This window comes from Mobula hypostoma, chromosome 16, assembly GCF_963921235.1.
Source record: "Mobula hypostoma chromosome 16, sMobHyp1.1, whole genome shotgun sequence".
Classification (NCBI taxonomy): Eukaryota; Metazoa; Chordata; class Chondrichthyes; order Myliobatiformes; family Myliobatidae; genus Mobula; species Mobula hypostoma.
The window spans coordinates 46830907-46850181 of NC_086112.1; the positions used below are offsets into that span (position 1 = coordinate 46830907).

The window sequence follows — 19275 nt, forward strand, 5'->3', positions numbered from 1 at the left end:
GAGTTGACATTACTCTTTGAGCCAAAATTAATCTAAAAGTTGAAGAGACAAATTTCTCCTCTGGTGAAATTGAAACAAAATGTTGCCAAGTGAGACTTCGGACAGTCACTTACATAGACACCTCAAGCCCCAGAATGCTGGCACAACACTAAGCAATGGTTTCTCACAATGGAGCATCACAAAAGGTATGAAAGGAAGTGGACAAAGATGCCAATTTAATTAGGCCAGTTCCAGATAGGTTACGGCAAGAAAAGACATCAGAAAACAATTGTTCCTCAGTTTGATGTCCACATTTTAGCTGAATGACCTTTGATGTTCTCTGCTTTTATGCACATGTTCTGAATGTTTCATAGAACACATGTATCTGGTATACAGAGTACAGATCACATAAACAGAATACAAAAATAGTACATTACAGCATTGACGGGTAGAGTCACACTGGTCGTTTGGCATCTCTGCAGGGGATGTTTGTCAGAGAACATATAAACACAGGAATACACGAGAAAATTGAACTGAAACAAATAAGTGTGGAACTTTTAGCAAGCAAAGCACTTCAGTTTGGTAAGTGAAAGTCTTACGAGTCAAGTTGATATTACATTTTGTTGTTCAGGATGTCAATGACTTGGGTATGTTCTATTTCATTCCAAGTTTGGCCTAATTCAAGGCATTGAAATATAGCAGATCGTGTTGTGTGCTCAATCAATTATTGAAATCAAGAAAGAGAATTGATATTAATTGAAATGGGATTATCAATTCCCTAGTCTTTATTTTACTTGTTAATTGTATCAGAATTAACCAAAAAAAGGCCTGTGATAGGAATCAGTCTAAACTGAAACTGAAGGAAAATTGGTTGAATCAGATTTACATGTGTTGACTTGAAAAGAATGGAGGAGAAGGCTTTCAATTCTACTGGAATATATTCCACTCCTTTTTTGTTAGATTTTTAATATATTAATTGCACCAAAACAGCTGGACTAAGAGTTCATGGCATTATCCTGGGATATGTGTGCATATCTAGGGAAAGTAATCATATTGCCTCAGAATGTGCATCTGTCTATGCAGTTAATGATAATCTTATAATGAATGAGATCCCAGAGTGGTTACAAGACCTATTACCTCCAAATTTAAGTAATGGTTTCTTTCTACTTTATTTATGTAGAGATGCAGCGCAGAATAGGCCCTTCAAACCTTTCGAGTCACACCACCCAGCAACCCCCTACAACACCGATTTCATCCTAACCTATTTACAGAATAATCTATAACGACCAATTAACCTACCCAGTTAATCAGAGGACTCAGAGGAAACCCACGCATTCCATGGGGAGAACGTACAGAGACTCCTTACAGAGGACGCTGGGATTGAACTCCTAACTCCGACGCCCTGAGCTGTAATAACGTTACGCTAACCACTACACTACTATGGTCAAAACTTTTTTATTCTCTCTTCCTCCCTATATCTTACTCTGTTCACTTGCTGGCGTGCAGTTAGAGAGTTCCATGTGAACAAATGACCTTTCTTTCCAGTGTGCATTGTAAAAGAAAGATTCTGCGTTTGTAGAGCACGTTTCTCAACCCCAAGCAAGGCACAGTTGCATCCATGAGATAAATCATATATTTCTGACTTTGAAGTTGTTGATTAAGTGATGTATAACAGCCAGAAAGAAATCATCTGTCCTTTGAGAAGCAAACCCAAGATTTTTAAGGGGAAGGTTCGTCTTTTGTTTAATGTTTTGTCTGACAGGCAATTCTGCACCACAGCAACACTCTTTTTATTCGTCTGACATGTTAGACCAGATTGCGTGTTTAATTTTCTAAGGTGGAGATTTTGTAGCCAGCTTCCTGGCTGGAGGTATAAACAAAGTTTGCCACTTGTTTGATATGTACTATCAGTGTTAGTAGACCTTTCATTCTCCTGTTATCCAGGGTAAACCATTCTGGTAATCTTCACTGCACGATACGCCAATGCCAGGAGCAGCCTCATCATTTATACATGGTTGTCTTTGTTAACCTCACTATGGCCTTTGATTCTGCCAATCAGAAGGAGCAGTAGAGCATCTCCCTCAAATCTGACTGGCCAAGTAAAAATCACGTCCATCCTATATTTGCTTCGTGGTGGCTTACAAAGTGAGATCCTAACCAAATGGCCCACAGCAGATCAAATATCAGTGCAGAGTAACAGCACGCCTGGTCCTATCATGGCCTCAACTCTCCTGCTATTGTTCATCACCACATCTCACCTCCAACAAGCATTGGTCCTGTTGGGATGATCTACTTGACCAATGAGAAACTATTCACCCTACAAAGCTTCCACTCCCGAGCCAAAGTTATCCAAACCTCAGGAAATGAGCTTCAGTATGCTGACTACACTTGTGCATCTGTGCTTTTGGAGGTGATCCTCAAGTTTCTGTCAACTATTCACTGAAGCAAAGGTGGGAATGGGCCTTACACTATAATATCTGCAAAAAGGTTTTTTAATCCATCTGCCAACTCTTCCACAATAAAAAAGACCCATAATGAGGCTCGGGAAAATGTATGAGAAAAGGGTATTGAAAATCAATATATCAAACCTGATGAAAGCTCATAGACTACAGAGCAGTAGTGGTCCATGTGCTCTGAATGCTTCTGAAACTTTGTCTACTTACAACAGGCTCCTCAAGGTACTGGAGAGATCCAATGACATTGATTCCACAAAATCCTTCAAAATCACTGTCAGCATGTGAACCAGGCTGGCACCCAGTACTCAGACCCTCATTACTCTCATTTGACTTTGTCAGGCAGGTCATACCATCCTTATGCCTGACACCAGACTCCTGATACAGACATTCATTTCCATGTCATGGTAAGACATTTCTAAGTGGACAGAGAAAAGGATGTTCTCATAATCTCCTTTCCTTAGTGAAACATCCCCACTGATTTCTGGAAATCTCTGATCAAAATAGAGGAACATCTTTCACAATGGCAAAATACAGACAGATCTGAATTTCAAAATTTCCCAGTGAAAAGTCCAAATGAATAGCAATGAGCTGAACATTCAAAAAATGTACATTTGGAAAATTACTATTGGCCTTTGCCATTGACATAGCTAACATTCTTCGATCGATGACGAAAGAAATCTTCCGATTTATGTGATTATCCATTTGTGTGCATTTGGGAAACTTTATCAGGGATACATTTGACTGTTTTTTCATGCCTTTCTGTGCAATATAAAATTACTATTAATTTTTGTCCTCTTCCACATCTCCTCCTCCTTAACATTGTTTCTTGCCCTTGCTCTAACGTGACAACTTTCTGATATAGAATGTGCTGATGAAGAAGTGATAGATAGTAGATAGTACTGGATTCAATTGTAACCATTATAACAGTTAAAAAAAAGCAAAAAAAACCCCTGCATTTTCATGATACCGAAAATAAAAATACTCAGTAGACCAGTTAGCAGCTATGAGGACAAGATGGAGTCAACATTTCAGGTCGATGCACTTCCATTGAAATAATTAAAATGGACCTGGAAAATAATATTTATAGGAGTGTGAAGACAGTTGGCTGTCATTTCAGAGACCTTGCACAATGGGTTTATTTCCTCCTTCTGTCCAATCAAATTCATTACGTTTTCTCTACCTTTCATTCTTCTGGTACCGCCACCTTTGGTGCTTCATTTCATTTCCTGAACATCTGTGTCTCCCTCTCTGGGAATAACTATGCACAGATATTTACAACAAGGCTGCAGTGTGTTATATTGGTTTTATATCTTCTCACACTGCCATCAGTAAGAACTCCAATTACTTATTCATGTTTCTCTGAATCTGCCAATATAAATGATACCTCCTAGACTTAAACTTCAAACCACAATTCCTTTTCACACCAATAATATCCCTCTGGTAAAGTATCTCAGTAACTCTCTCCTCTGTTCTTGCACTTCCTTCTCTGTCCGAGCTCCACATTAGTCCCAGCTGTTCACTCCCTTCACCCCATTAGCCTCCACATTTGAGGGATGTTTATTTCCCATTATCCCCACTTGTTGCTAATGTCATCATCAAATAATCTTTCTCTTCTCCCTTCTTTCATCACTTCATGAGATGTTGGTTCTCTGTTCCCTTATCCATAATAGCCACTCCTCTTCTCCAAGGATATCAGGCCAGAGCCTCTTTCTTTCCATAGTTTAAGGACTAAAATGTCCTCTAAGTAAAACAATTTAGTTGTAGTTCTGAATAGTTTTGCCGGACACCTTTATTCTGTGCACAGGTATGATTCTACATTTAATTGTTTGCCATTTCTCCATCCCAAGTCTATGCCAAGCCATCTCTGATCACTCTGATCTGCGTACATCCCATGGCATTGCTTCAGTGCCATGGGCAACAACTGTTCTGCCTTCTGTCAGACACCTTACAATCTTCTAGGTGCGCCACTTATTCTAATAGCATCACAACTTGAGCTTTGCTCTGATTTTCTCTGGAGCCACAGTTGCTGGCAAATCAGAGATGCATTCTGCAGAGCAACATTGAACTGAGGTTTGGGTTGGTATATGGCTGGCATCATGTTGTCTGAATGAATGTGGATATGCATTTAGTCATAGAGTCATAATTATACCACATAGAAACAGGCTCTTTGACCCAACTTGTCCACGATGCTCAAGCTGCCTACCTGAGCTAGTCCCATTTGCTAGTACTTGGCCCTAAGCCCTCTAAATATTTCCTATCCATGTACCTGTCTAAATATCTTTTAAAAGTTGTAATTGTACTTGCATCTACCACTTCCTCTGGTAGCTCCTTCCATGTACCCAACTTTTTGTAAAAGTTATCCCTCATGTCCCTATTAAATCTTTCTCCTTACATCTTAAACATATGCCCTCTTGATTTATCACCCTTTATCCTGGGAAAAAGACCATGACCTTATCCATGTCCATCATGATTTTATACACAATGGTGCTAGAAAGTTTATGAACCCTGTAGAATTTTCTCTATTTCTGCATAAATATGACCTAAAATGTGATCAGATCTTCATATAAGTGGTAAAACTAGATAAAAAGAACCCAATTAAATAAATAACACAAAAACGTTATACTTGTTAATTCATTTATTGAAAAAAATGATTCAATATTACATGTTGGAAAAAAATTTAAAAGAAGAGAGTTTTATCTTCAGCAGTTTGATCGAGGCACAACTGCGCAGGGGCATGGATGTCAGCAAGTTAGTCTGGCAGGAAGAATTTAAAAAGAAGACAGCTTTATAGAGCGTGCGCCAGAGTAGAGGGAGTCAGAGTAGGAGGGCTTTGGCTCAACAGGGCTTCAGTGAAAACGGGTCGAGGCGAGGCAGGTTACTGTGAAGGGTAGGAATAGGAATAGGAAGTATGTCTGTGAAGCTGGTGTCCTGTACTGGGTGTCGGATGTGGCATGTCCGGGAGACTCCCAGCCTCCTGGACAGCCATATCTGTGCCAGGTGTGTCGAGCTGCAGCCCCATTGGGACCGGGTTAGGGAACTGAAGACGCAGCTCGATGACCTTCGTCTGGTCAGGGAAAGTGAGGGAGGTGATAGAGAAGAGCTATAGGCAACAAGTCACACTGGGGCCTCAGGACACAGATAAATAAGTAACAGTCAGGAGAGGGAAGGGCAAGAGTCAGATACTAGAGAGTACCCCAGTGGCTGTCTCCCTTAACAATAAGTACTCCTGTTTGAGTAATGTTGGGGGAGACAACCTACCTAGGGGAAGCAACAGCGGCCGTGCCTCTGTCACAGAGTCTGGCCCTGTGGCTCAGAAGGGTAGGGAAAGGAAGAGGATAGCAGCAATGATAGGGGACTCTATAGTTAGGGGAGCAGACAGGTGATTCTGTGGGCACAGGAAAGAAACATGGATGGTAGTTTGCCTCCCAGGTGTTAGGATTCGGGATGTTTCTGATCGCGTCCATGATATCCTGAAGTGGGAAGGTGAACAGCCAGAGGTTGTGGTACATATTAGTACCAATGACATAGGTAGGAAAAGGGAGGAGGTCCTGAAAATAGACTACAGGGAGTTAGAAAAGAACCTGAGAAGCAGGACATCAAAGGTAGTTATCTCAGGATTACTGCCTGTGCCATGTGACAGTGAGTATAGGAATAGAGTAAAGTGGAGGATTAATGTGTGGCTGAGGGATTGGAGCAGGGGGAAGGGATGCAGATTTCTGGATCACTGGGACCTCTTTTGGGGCAGGTGTAACCTCTAAAATAAGGATGGGTTGCACTTGAATCTGAGGGGGGATAATATCCTGGCAGGGAGGTTTGCTAAGGCTATTGGGGAGAGTTTAAACTGGAATTTCTGGGGGCTAGGAACCGAACTGAAGAGATGGAGGAACAGGCAGTTGGCTCACAAATAGAGAAAGCTCATAGGCAGTGTGAGAGGGAGGATAGGCAGGTGATAGAGAAGATAGAATGATAGAGTGATAGAATCCATCACTCAGACTGATGGTTTGAGATATGTCTATTTTAATGCAAGAAGCATCACGAATAAAGCAATGAGCTAAGAGTGTGGATCAGTACTTGAGCTATCATGTTGTGGCCATTACAGAGACTTGGATGGCTCAGGGGCAGGAATGGCTACTTAGAGTGCCAGGCTTTAGGTGTTTCAGAAAGGACAGGGCAGGAGGCAAAAGAGGTGGGGCCATGGCACTACTGATCAGAGATAGTGTCATGGCTGCAGAAAAGGAAGAAGTCATGGAGGGATCTTCTACTGAGTCTCTGTGGGTGGATGTTAGAAACAGGAGGGGGGTCAATAACTCTACTGGGAGTTTTTTATAGACCACCCAATAGTCACAGGGACATCGAGGAGCAGATAGGGAGACAGATTCTGGAACGGTACAGTAATAACAGGGTTGTCATGATGAGAGATTTTAATTTCCCCAATATTGATTGGCATCTCCCTAGAGCGAAGGGTTTAGATGGGGTGGAGTTTGTTAGGTGTGTTCAGGAAAGTTTCTTGACACAATATGTAGATAAGCCTACAAGAGGAGAGCCTGTACTTGATCTGGTATTGGGAAATGAACCTGGTCAGGGGTCAGATCTCTCAGTGGGAGAGCATTTTGGAGATAGTGATCACAATTCTATCTCCTTTGCTATAGCATTAGAGAGGGATAGGAACAGACAAGTTATGGAAGTGTTTAATTGGAGTAAGGGGAAATATGAAGCTATCAGGCAGGAACTTGGAAACATAAATTGGGAACAGATGTTCTCAGCGAAATGTACAGCAGAAATGTGGCAAATGTTCAGGGGGTATTTGCGTGGCATTCTGCACAGGTATGTTCCAATGAGACCGGGAAAGGATGGTAGGGTACAGGAACTGTGGTGTACAAAGGCAGATGAAAATCTAGTCAAGAAGAAAAGAAAAGCTTATGAAAGGTTCAAAAAACTAGGTAATGATAGAGATCTAGAAAATTATAAGGCTAGCAGGAAGGAGCATGACAATGAAATTAGGAAAGCCAGAAGGGGCCATGAGAAGGTCTTGGCAGACCGGATTAAGGAAAACCCCAATGCATTGTACAAGTATGTGAAGAGCAAGAGGATAAGCAAGAGGAGAGAATAGGACCAATCAAGTATGACAGTGGAAATGTGTGTATGGAACCGGAGGAGGTAGCAGTGGTACTTAATGAATACTTTGCTTCAGTATTCACTACAGGAAAGGACCTTGGCAACCATAGGGATGACTTACAGCAGACTGAAAAGCTTGAGCATATAGACATTAAGGAAAAGGATGTGCTGGAGCTTTTGGAAAGAATCAAGTTGGATAAGTCACCAGGATCGGACGAGCTATACCCCAGGCTAATGTGGGAAGTGAGGGAGGAGATTTCTGAGCCTCTGGCAATGATCTTTGCATCAGCAACGGGGACAGGAGAGGTTCCGGAGGATTGGAGGGTTGCAGATGTTCTTCCCTGATTCAAGAAAGGGAGTAGAAATAGCCCAGGAAATTATAGACCAGTGAGTCTTACCTCAGTGGTTGGTAAGTTGATGGGGAAGATCCTGAGAGGCAGGATTTATGAACATTTGGAGAGGCATATTATGATTAGGAATAGTCAGTATGGCTTTGTTAAAGTCAGGTCGTGCCTTATGAGACTGATTGAATTTTTTGAGAATGTGACTAAACACACTGATGAAGGTAGAGCCGTAGATGTAGTGTATATGGATTTTAGCGAGGCATTTGATAAAGTACCCCATGCAAGGCTAATTGAGAAAGTAAGGAGGCATGGGATCCAAGGAGACATTGCTTTGTGCATCCAGAACTGGCTTGCCTACAGAAGACAAAGTGTGGTTGTAGACAGATCATATTCTGCATGGAGGTTGGTGACCAGTGGTCTGCCTCAGGGATCTGTTCTGGGACCCCTTCTCTTCATGATTTTTATTGGTGACCTGAATGAGGAAGTGGAGGGATGGGTTAGTAAATTTGCTGATGACACAAAGGTTGGGGGTGTTGTGGATACTGTGTAGGGCTGTCAGAGGTTACAGCAGGACATTGATAGAATGCAAAACGGGCTGAAAAGTGGCAGATGGAGTTCAACCCAGATAAGTGTGAGGTGGTTCATTTTGGTAGGTCAAATATGATTGCAGAATATAGTATTAATGGTAAGACTCTTGGCAGTGTGGTGGATCAGAGGGATCTTGGGGTCCAAGTCCATAGGACACTCAAAGCAGCTGCGCAGGTTGACTCTGTAGTTAAGAAGGCATACGGTGTATTGGCCTTCATCAACCATGGGATTGAGTTCAGGAGTTGAGAGGTAATGTTGCAGCTATATAGGACCTTGGTCAGACCCCAATTGGAGTACTGTGCTCAGTTCTGGTTACCTCACTACAGGGACAATGTGGAACCTATAGAAAGGGTGCAGAGGAGATTTACGAGGATGTTGCCTGGATTAGTGAGCATTTCTTATGAGAATAGGTTGAATGAACTTGGCCTTTTCTCCTTGGAGTGACGGAGGATGAGAGGTGACCTGATAGAGGCGTATAAGATGATGAAAGGCATTGATCGTGTGGATAGTCAGAGGCTTTTTCCCAGGGCTAAAATGGCTATCATGAGAGGGCACAGTTTTAAGGTGCTTGGAAGTAGGCACAGAGGGGATGTCAGGGGTAAGTTTTTTTATGCAGAGAGTGCTGAGTGTGTGGAATGGGCTGCTGGTGATGGTGGTGGAGGCGGATACAATAGGGTCTTTTAAGAGACTCCTGGATAGGTACATGGAGCTTCGAAAAATAGAGAGCTATGGGTAACCCAAGGTAATTTCTTTCTTTCTTTCTTTCTTTATTAATCTTTTTATTGATTTAAAAGGAACATAAATACAAACAAGAGGAGAATTATCTCAAATATATATATCAATAACAATACAAACAGAGATTGAGATAGACATTATCAACATCAGACATAGTGTTAAGCTAGTATATAATATATAATAAAAAAGAAAACAGCAATTTTCCTCTTATCAGTTCATGAAGAGGAAAGAAAAATCTTTGAATTTTAAATGAAGAAAAAAAACCACTACACTATACAAAAAAAACAAAACAAAAGGGACTGGGCAGTCCATTCTGAGGATACGACCAAAAAAAAAGACTTTCTGATCAAATCTAAAACTTCAAAAAAAAATGGAAGCGTTCTACATCAAATTAAATGAAAATATTGAATAAAAGGTCGCCAGATTTGCTCAAATTTAAAGGACGTATCAAATGCTCGACTTCTTATTTTCTCTAAACTGAAACAGGACATAATGGAGGAAACCCAATAAAAGACTGTAGGTGGATTAGAATCCTTCCACTTCAATAAAATGGCTCTCCTAGCCAATAAAGTCGAAAAGGCCATCATACGTTGAGCGGAAACAGGAATATTTCCTGCTTCGGAAGGTAATTTCTAAATTAAGTACATGTTCTGCACAGCATTGTGGGCCAAACGGCCTGTATTGTGCTGTAGGTTTTCTACATTTCTGTGTTTCTATATTCACTCGAAAAGTGAAATAGAGAACTAGTTTAAATTTGTTTTGAGGTGAAGCCCCTTTGTTGAATGAGAATAAAAAAAAAATTTAGTTAATATGTTTGCCTTGCAAAAAGTTACGTTGAAGACCAATTGAGGACAATTATAGCAGAGTTGAATAATTTAGCACTGGTGAAAAATCAAATCCGGACCTTCAGTTGCAAGGCTGTATCTCCATGAGTGATCTCCATGTGCTGTAATTTTAAACATTTTTTTTGTTTTGTCACTTGCGTCTTCTGTAACCCCTAAGATATGCTATCACTTTGAAACAAATCCATACAAACTCTAATTTTAAAAAAATGTATACCAACTTTTCATTCAAAAACTTGTTTATGTTTTCCTGGCGATATTACATCCTCTTCTGAAAGGATTAATTTCTTGTTAACTCCATTCAGATATCTGTTCAAATCAACATGGTTATAATAGTGAAGTTGAGATGGTGACCATCAACAACTTGTATACATTTACAGAGATGAAACTGTTTGGCCGATCCAGTCCAGAGCCCCCGTTCACACAAATTCATGCTGGTTAGCAGCTCAGAGTTAACTCCTCAGCAAATCCAGCCAGCCTTAATTTTTGTAATCCAGATTACCCAGATTAACAGCAATGCCGATCCAACTCAGTTCATCATATTCAGCAAAGATCCAGGGTTCAGAATGGATCTTTCCTGCTCAGGCATCAGCTACATGAAGATGACCAAGCCAGAACTCTGAGCAGAAACATTTGGCCAAGGCACTGGTGTTTCTGTCCATTCCATCTTCGTGAGGTCAGCCTGCAAATGAACTGCCAACTGACGAGCTGACATTCACAGAAGAGTATTAACCTTGGGATCGAGTTACAGCTGGAAAGTTAATTGTAGAAATATTCTATCAAATGTTAACAGTTTTACTTGAAAGAGAAACATTAAATATCCTGATATTTATCTTAATTTAAATCATGCATCTCTAAGAAAATGATTTACTATTAAGTATTATTGACCTTACATAGTTCAGAGTTCAAAGTTCAAAGTGAATTTATTACCAAAGAATGTACTGTATATGTTACCATATAGCACCTTGAGATTAATTTTCTTGCAAGGAAAAAGAAATACTACAGAATTATATGAAAAAGCTATACAGTAACAGACAAAATTGAAAAACAACCAAGAGAAGACAAACTGTAAATAGTTTTTTTTACTGAGAATGGGTTGTCAAGAATCCGTGAAAGTGAGTCTATAGTTGGCAGAATCAGTTCAAAGTAGCGGTGAAGGAGGTTATCATGGACAGAAGATTGGCTGACTGGCAGGGAGCAAAGAGTGAGAATAAAGTGGTCCTTCTCTGGTTGGCGGCTGGTGAATAGTAGTGTTCTCCAGCGTTTGGTGTTGGGACCGCTTCTTTTCACATCAGATGTCGTTGACCAGGATGATAGAATTGATGGCTTAGTGATCAAGTTTGAGGATGATACAAAGGTAGGTGGAGGGAGCAGTTGGACTTGGACAGATTAGGAGAATGGGTACAGAAGCGGCTGATGGAATACAGTATAGGGAAGTGTATGGTCATGCACTTTGGTAGAAGGAATAAAGGGATAGACTTTTTTCTAAATGGGGAGAAATTTCAGAAATCAGAGGTTCAAAGGGGTTTGTAGACCTAGTGCAGGAACCCACAAATGTTAGCTCCCAGGTTGAGTCGATAATAAGGAAGGCAAATGCAATGCTAGCAATCATTTCAAGAGGACTAGCATATGAAAGCAAAGGTATAATGTTCAGGCTTTATGAGGTATTGGTCAGAATGCACTTGGAATATGGTGAACAGTTTTGGGTCTCCTTTCTAAGAAAGGATTTGCTGGCATTGGAGTGGGTCCAGAGGAGGCTTACTAGAATGATGAGTGAAAGGGTTAACATATGAGGAGTATTTAGTGGCTCCAGGCCAACGCTTGCTCAAGTTCAAAAGAATGAGGGGGGGGCCTAGATAGAGTGGATGTGGAGAGGATGTTTCCTATAGTGAGGTGTCTAGGACCAGTGGGCACAACCTCAGAATAGAAGTACGTCCCTTTAGAACAGAGATGAGGAGGAAGTTCTTTAGACAGGGGGTGGCGAACCTGTGCATTTCTTTGCCATGGAGGGCTGTGAATATTTAAAGTGGAGGTTGACAAGCTCTTTACTGAGTCAAAGGTGCCTTGAATGTGTCAAAGGTTATAGTGAGAAGAGAGGAAAATAGGGTTGAGAGGGTAGTAAATCAGCGACGATGGAATGGTGGAGCAGACTCAATGGACCAACTGGCCTACTTCTGCTCCCATGTCTTATGGTCTTGTCCATGCCAGTTCAGGAGGCAGATGGTTATAGGGTAATAACAGTTGCTGAACCGAGTGGTGTAAGACCTAAGGCTTCTGTAACCTCCTGCTCAATACCAGTAGCATGAAGAGGGCACGGCTTGGATGTTTTTTGATGATGGGTGCTGCTTTCTTTGGCTGCGCTCCATGTAAATGTACTAATTAGTGCAGTGCCAACACAACCATATGCTTCAGTGATTTTGACTATTAAAGATCTTACAACAGACGTGATGTGGGTGGTCGATGAACCATCATTGATTAGGAGACCTCCCTTCTTTCTGAAAAGTTCCTTGGATATTTTACATCTACTTTCTCCAGGGAAGTCCAAGTGAAGAGCTGCAGATTAATATCCCCCAAACTACACTAATGTATCAGGTTGGCACAGTAGCATAGCAGTTATTAAAATCTATTACAGTGCCAACAACCTAGGTTTAATTCCACTACTCTCTGCAAGAAGTGTGTGTGTTGTCCCCATGATGGTGTGTGTTTCCTCTGGGTGTTCTGCTTTCCTCCGACATTCCAAAGATGTTTGGGTGGGTAGGTTAATTGGTCACACGGGTGTAACAGGCGGCGCGAGCTCAATGGGCCGGAAGGAAAGACCTGTTACTATGCTGTATCTCTAAATATTACACAATTTTGTAAATTCAAATTTAGGTGTTGTGGCTTGGGAATAACAATTTGGTCACAAATTAGGAAGGACTGAGTTATGGGAATTCTATCAGATGAAGCAGCTTAGTATGTTTTCACTGGTTGTTATTGGAAGGGTCAAACACAGTTTTTGGTGACTGTTTTGCAGAATTTTTCCATTCAGTCTGCAAGGACCCTGAGCTTCCAGTTGCCTATCACTTTAATTCTCCATCACATTTCCATTCTCTCCTCTCTGTCTTTGACATTCACACCGTTCAATAGATTAGCTGTAAGCCTGAGGAATGGCATCATTTGACTAGACACATTTGAATCCTCAGAACTTAACATGAAATTGATCATTTCAGGTGTCCAGCCTTTACAATGTGGGAAGTCCTAGTGTTTGGTCAATGACCTGAAATGTCTTCTATTTTTCTTTCTCTTACCCTGTAGATGTTTCCTGGTATGTTCTTTAAATTTCAAGTCTCCAGCATACAAAGTGTTTTGCTTTCCCAAGTTTGTATCTTGCAGTTTCATCATTACTTTCTCCTGCTTCCTCTGTTTTCATTCACCTCCTTCTGCTTAAATCTCCTCTAGGCGTTGTCCACCTGTGATTGAAACCCTTCATTGACACCTCCCAGTCATTTGTGTCATTTAGACTCCCTTGATTCTCCCCCCCCCCACCACCATACATATCTCCCTTGTTCTCTCCAGCCCTTCTTCTCTACAACTTAAACCATATTTTTGATATTTGAATTGTCACGGTTCTATTACATTGAACATGTATCGATCTCCACAGAAGCCTGAACTGCTGAGCATTTTCTGTTTTTAATTTTAGATCTGGGGTTCCCAACCTTTTTTTTTGCCAGGACCCCTACTGTTAACTGTGGGGTCCATGGACCCCAGATTAGGAGCCTCTGTTTTAGATACTGAGGATTTTACCCTATTTTGAATGAATCCAGAATAAGGAGGGATAATCATAAATTTAGCCCATTTGTGAGAGAACAAGGAAGAAATTCATCACAAAAAGAGTAGAAAACTGATTTTTTTCCCCTCATAAATGGCTCAACTGAAGCTTTCATTTCTGAGCTTGAGGGCATTGGAGATCTGGAGCAAATGTAGTTGAGACACAGATGATCCATAATTTACTTTACTAGTGAAAAAGAGTTGAGAAACTGCATTTTTGTTGTAACATTTGTATGTTCCAAAGTCAACGTAGCATACAGATACTAAAAAGAAACGGGTTCCTCAACCCGTGATGACCATGCCAACCAGCAGATACCTACCTATATACAGTAAACCCTATTTACTGCCAACCAGCAAGTACCTATCTATATACAGTAAATCTCATTTACTGCCAACCAGCAGGTACCTATCTATATACAGTAAACCCCATTTACTGCCAGCCAGCAAGTACCTATCTATATACAGTAAATCCCATTTCCTGCCAACCAGCAGGTACCTATCTATGTACAGTAAATGCCATTTACTGCCACTTGATCCGGGGTATGCTTTGGCAATTCAAGTTTGTATACTTCACCTCCATCAGATCCCCCCTCTGCCTCCTCTACCAAGTTCAGCCTATGCAGTTTCTTTTCTGAAACATACTATCCTAGGATGTTGAGTCTCTACTGTATAACTCTATGCTCTTCCATTAGCATGGTGACCAGAACTGTACACAGTCTGGACTCAGGCTTGAACTTACAAAGACAGGTCTACTGATGTGAATGATCATATATGGCTATGTACCCTGGGATAGTACAAAGAGAGCATGACTCAAGGTGGACAACGATAAAGCTATTATTTAACCTGAAAAATTAACTTTGCGTCTATTCCCACAGAAGTGGCCTGACCTGCTGAGTATTTCCAGAAATTCGTAGTTTTATTTCAGTGATTACCACTTTAAAAGTACAAAACAATTTTTAAATGCAAATCAGTCTAACAAATGCCCATAACCATATCTTACCTAATTGTTCTCTGAAGGTAAAATGCTTGTTATAATGTAAATGTGCATTACAAAAACTTGTAAAATAATCAAAACAGTTTTGAACACATGTTGAGCCCAAATCTCTCACTGTTATTCAGGTATAAAACTCTAATCCTTAGGATATAATACAGGAAAAAGTTTGAGAGCCTATGGTGAATATAAAACTTTTGCAGTATTTTATAAGACCTATTTGTCAATGTTGATATTTTGACTTGAAGAGTCCAGAAATTGATTGTCTTAGAGTGAATTTACTTTACAGGTGTAACATTGTTGGAATGATTTCTGATTCATATTGAGCTAAACTTGCAATAGGAATCAGATCATGACTTAAGGTCTCTGTGGTCAAGCTAAGCAAGACTCACCAAGTCATGAACTTTAGTGCGCATCGGGTAATGCAAGATTGGCAGATACTCCAAATGGCAAGACTGCTTTAGGGTAAATACCAGTATGGAGTAGAAAAATCAGAGAAGAAAGGAGAGTTTTTTCAAATACAAATTCTAAGAAGCTAAAGTGACCACTTCAGCGGAGTATGTTTTTGTCATAAATATGTTTAATCACGTTCATGGAAGGGCCTTGCTCCTGATTGCTCACTTGCGTTTGAATCCGAATTGTTCAATCCTTTTCGTATTGTTCTAACTGCAGAGTGTACAGCAACAATTGGAAGACTCCAAAATGGCTCCTGTTGTAGTTGGTTTTGACCTGTCTTCTGTAAGATGTGTTTGGGAAGGAAGAATAAAAAAACATAAAGAGCGGCAAAAAAAAGAGAGGGAAAGGCAGGAGAGAAGTGCATTAGTGAAGTAAGTTCCTTTGGTGGTTTACGTTAAAGTAAACTGTACTGTATTGCTCTTTAAACAATGTTCAAATTCTTTATTAAAATCAATTCAATAGTAACATGGTCATGATCTGCATTGCTAACTAAAAACATATTTTCTGTTTCTCTTTCTTTCCCTGCCCATTTCTGCTTTAAGCACGGATGACTCTCTCAGTTACTCCCTGCTTCATTCATCCCTCTCTACCCATCTCTCTCTGTCCTCTGGCACTTTCCTCTGCAACCAAGGCAGGTGCAACCCCATCATCACCACCTTTCAGGGACCTAAACAGCCTTTCCAGATGAGGTAGATGTACCTCCTCCAATCTGTTCAGTTTTATTCAGTGTTTCTGATATGGCCCCCTCTACATTGTCGAGACCTAGCACAGACTGGGCAACATCTTGGTTGAACATCTGTGCTCAATCCACAGAGGCTCCCAATTGCTAGCCATTACAGTTCCCCTCCCCATTCCCACATTAATCCATAAGTCTCTCGCCTCTTCCAGTGCCAGGGCAAGGCCAACTTGAACTAGGAGAACACCACCTTATTCTACATGGATAGTCTAAATCCAATGACACGAACATTGAATAGTCCAAATTCAAGTAACCCATACTCCTCTGTTCCTTTCTCTCTCCTGATTCACCCAACCTTTCATAATGTCTTCTTTCCATATCCCTACCTCCTACCCCCCCACTATCTGGGTTCATCTGTCTATCATCCATACACACTACCTACTTGGTCCCCTATGCTCACATTCAGCCCCCTGTTACTGTTTCTATTTACCCAGCATCTCTCCCTTATCTGCTTCCATTCATCAACTTCCTTTCTTATCAGATTCCATAATCTATGGCCCTTTGCTATCTCAAGTAATCACCTCCCATCGTCATCTCTACCCTTACCTCCAACAAATGGTTCCACCTGCCTATCACCCTTCCTCAATTGGATCTACCTATCGCTTGCCAGCTCCTGCCTCCCCTCTACACTCTCAGTCCTCAGTGGGGGTCTTGATTTGAAACTTCGACTATCCCCTTTTCCTCCACAGGTGCTGTTCGACTCACTGAGAATCTTATTTTAATCTCTCACTGATGGAAGTTTGAAAGGATTAATGTTTAATTGTTTAAAGCCATTCGCTTACAGATTAAAGGCATTTGTTGAATTATGACGCTATGGAGCTTTCATTAACATATCTTAGACAGAGGAACTATTTTGATTAGATCCCGAAAATGGAGACAGAGCTCATGATGTACAATTGGCCTGTCATCATTCATAAGGTTATAGCGTCAGAGTGACACAACATGAAAATAGGCTCTTAGGCCCAACTCTTCCATGGCAACCATGGTCCCCACCAACCTAGATCTGCCCATGTTTGCTAAATACTGTATCCCTATAAACTACTCCGATCTAAGTACTTATCCAAGTGTCTTTTAGATGTTATGTACATATAGGGGGATCTTATTGAAACCTTTCGAATGTTGAAAGGCCTAGACAGAATAGATGTGGAAAGGATGTTTCCCATGGTGGGGGAGTCTAGGACAAGAGGGCACAGCCTCAGGATAGAGGAGCGTCCATTTAAAACAGAGATGCAGAGACATTTCTTTAGCCAGAAGGTGGTGAATTTCTGGATTTTTTTTTATTACCACAGGCAGCTGTGGAGGCCAGGTCGTTGGGTGTATTTAAGGCAGAGCTTGATAGGTTCTTGATCAGATGCAGCATCAAAGGTTACGGAGAGAAGGCCAGGGAATGGGGCTGAGGAGGAGAAAAAAGGGTCGGCCATGATTGAATGGCAGAGCAGGCTCAATGGGCCAGGTGGCCTAATTCTGCTCCTATGTCTCATGATCTCATATATGTACCATCCTCTGTGTGAAGAAGTTGCTTCTTAGATCCCTTTAAAGTATTTCACCTCTCACCTTAAGTTTATGTTCTCTAGTTTTTAGTTCACCTTCCTGGACAAAAAAAGACTATGTATGTTAGCTCTATCTATACCCCTGGTGACCTCTTCAAGGTCACCCCTCAACCTCCTATGTTCCAATGAATGAAGTCCTTGGCAGCTCAGCCTCTCTCTATAACCTAGACCCTCAAGTCCTGGCAGCATCCTTGTCAATCTTTGCATTCTTTCCAGTTAAATGATGACTTTCCTGTTACAGGATCGCTAAAATTATACCTGTTTTATTACAATGCAGGCTCTAATAGGCGGAGAGGTGAAGGGAATGGAGCTTGTGGCAGGATCAAAAGATAGTCATTTTTCTGTTATTTATGATCAATGTGGCAGCAGTATAACTTGTACTATGCGTGTACACATATGCCACATCAGAACTAATTTGCCAACAGTCACACATCTGTAATTAAGCCTTAAAATTTGCACTAATTTATATAAATAATACAAGACTCAATTTCATTTGATTATCTCTTATTTAAGGATCAATGAGGAATGGACACAGAGACTTGAACGTAGAAGAAGAGCCATTAAGAATTACATTGAGCGGGGTAAAGATGGAAAGAATGGTGAAATGCACATTCAAATGCAACACTTAAAAAGCAAACTTGGAAAGAACACTCAGCTCCTAAATTTTCTGGACTTGACAACAAACACCATAACAAAGGACAAAAGATTTATTTTTGAACTGCAAGGAATGGAATGGAAGGTTTGTGTTGAACAGAATTTACTTCCTATTGAACAGTGGATTGATTTATTTCTGTATCCAGCTACAGAATGGGATGCAATAGAATAGTCAAAAGAAGTTCCAAGTTAAATCAGGATTAAGGCAACTCCAATAATCTGGGTAAACAGAATCCACTGTTTAGTATATATTGGCTGCATAATTTTTCCTTTAACATATGACTATATATGCGCACTTTTCGAGAAATAAGAAATTTGTACCACAGCATCTGTAATCTGTTAGGCAAAGTTTCTACATATGCCATCTGAGTAGAGGGTCTGTTCTGTCTTAATATTGTTGATGCCACATTTTGACTGTGCTGGATAGTAAGACCATAAGGCCATAAGATATAGGAGCATAATTAGGCCATCTGGCCCATTGGGTCTGCTCCACCATTTCATCATGGCAGAATCATTTCCCTCTCAGCCCCAATCCCCACCCCCCCTTCTCCCCATATCCTTCACGTCCTGACTAATCAAGAATCTATCAACCTCGCCCTTAAATATACTTAATGATTTGGCCTCCACAGCCACCTGTGGCGCGAATTCCACAGATTCATCACCCTCTGTCTAAAGAAATTCCCCCTGATTTCCATTCTAAATGGAGATCCCTCTATTCTGAGGATGTGTCTTCTGGTCTTAGACCTGTTCACCGTAGGAAACATCCTTTCCAAATCTACTCTGTCAAGGTCTTTCAACATTCAAAAGGCCTCAATTAGATCCCCTCTCATTCTTCTGAATTCCAGTGATGATGCTTTGAACCATAATCAGACGGTAACAGTAACTGGCCAATGGTTTATTATTGTCTCGTACTGAAATACAGTGAAAAACTTTGTTTTGTGTGACATCCGGGCTGATCATTTCAATATAGGCACATCAATTAATTGTCGAGTACAATGAGAAAAACAATAGTAAAATACAGA

The 19275-nt window shown here is 40.9% G+C and overlaps 1 protein-coding gene across 3 annotated transcripts in view; it reads left to right on the forward strand.

The window, feature by feature from the left end:
* The first annotated feature begins 428 nt into the window (after positions 1-428).
* The window catches only part of lrrc2 (leucine rich repeat containing 2), a 59137-nt gene continuing 40290 nt past the window's right edge, over positions 429-19275 (forward strand). For 2 of the 3 annotated variants that reach the window (XR_010020656.1, XM_063069190.1), the window contains exons 1-3: positions 429-561; positions 15530-15684; positions 18113-18338. Coding sequence is in view for 2 of the 3 variants with exons in the window: in XM_063069190.1 (XP_062925260.1) it covers positions 15560-15684; positions 18113-18338 (351 nt within the window). In the remaining variant the exon portion in view is untranslated. The remainder of the gene's footprint in view (positions 562-15529; positions 15685-18112; positions 18339-19275) is intronic. The other variant, XM_063069191.1, reaches the window with a different exon arrangement.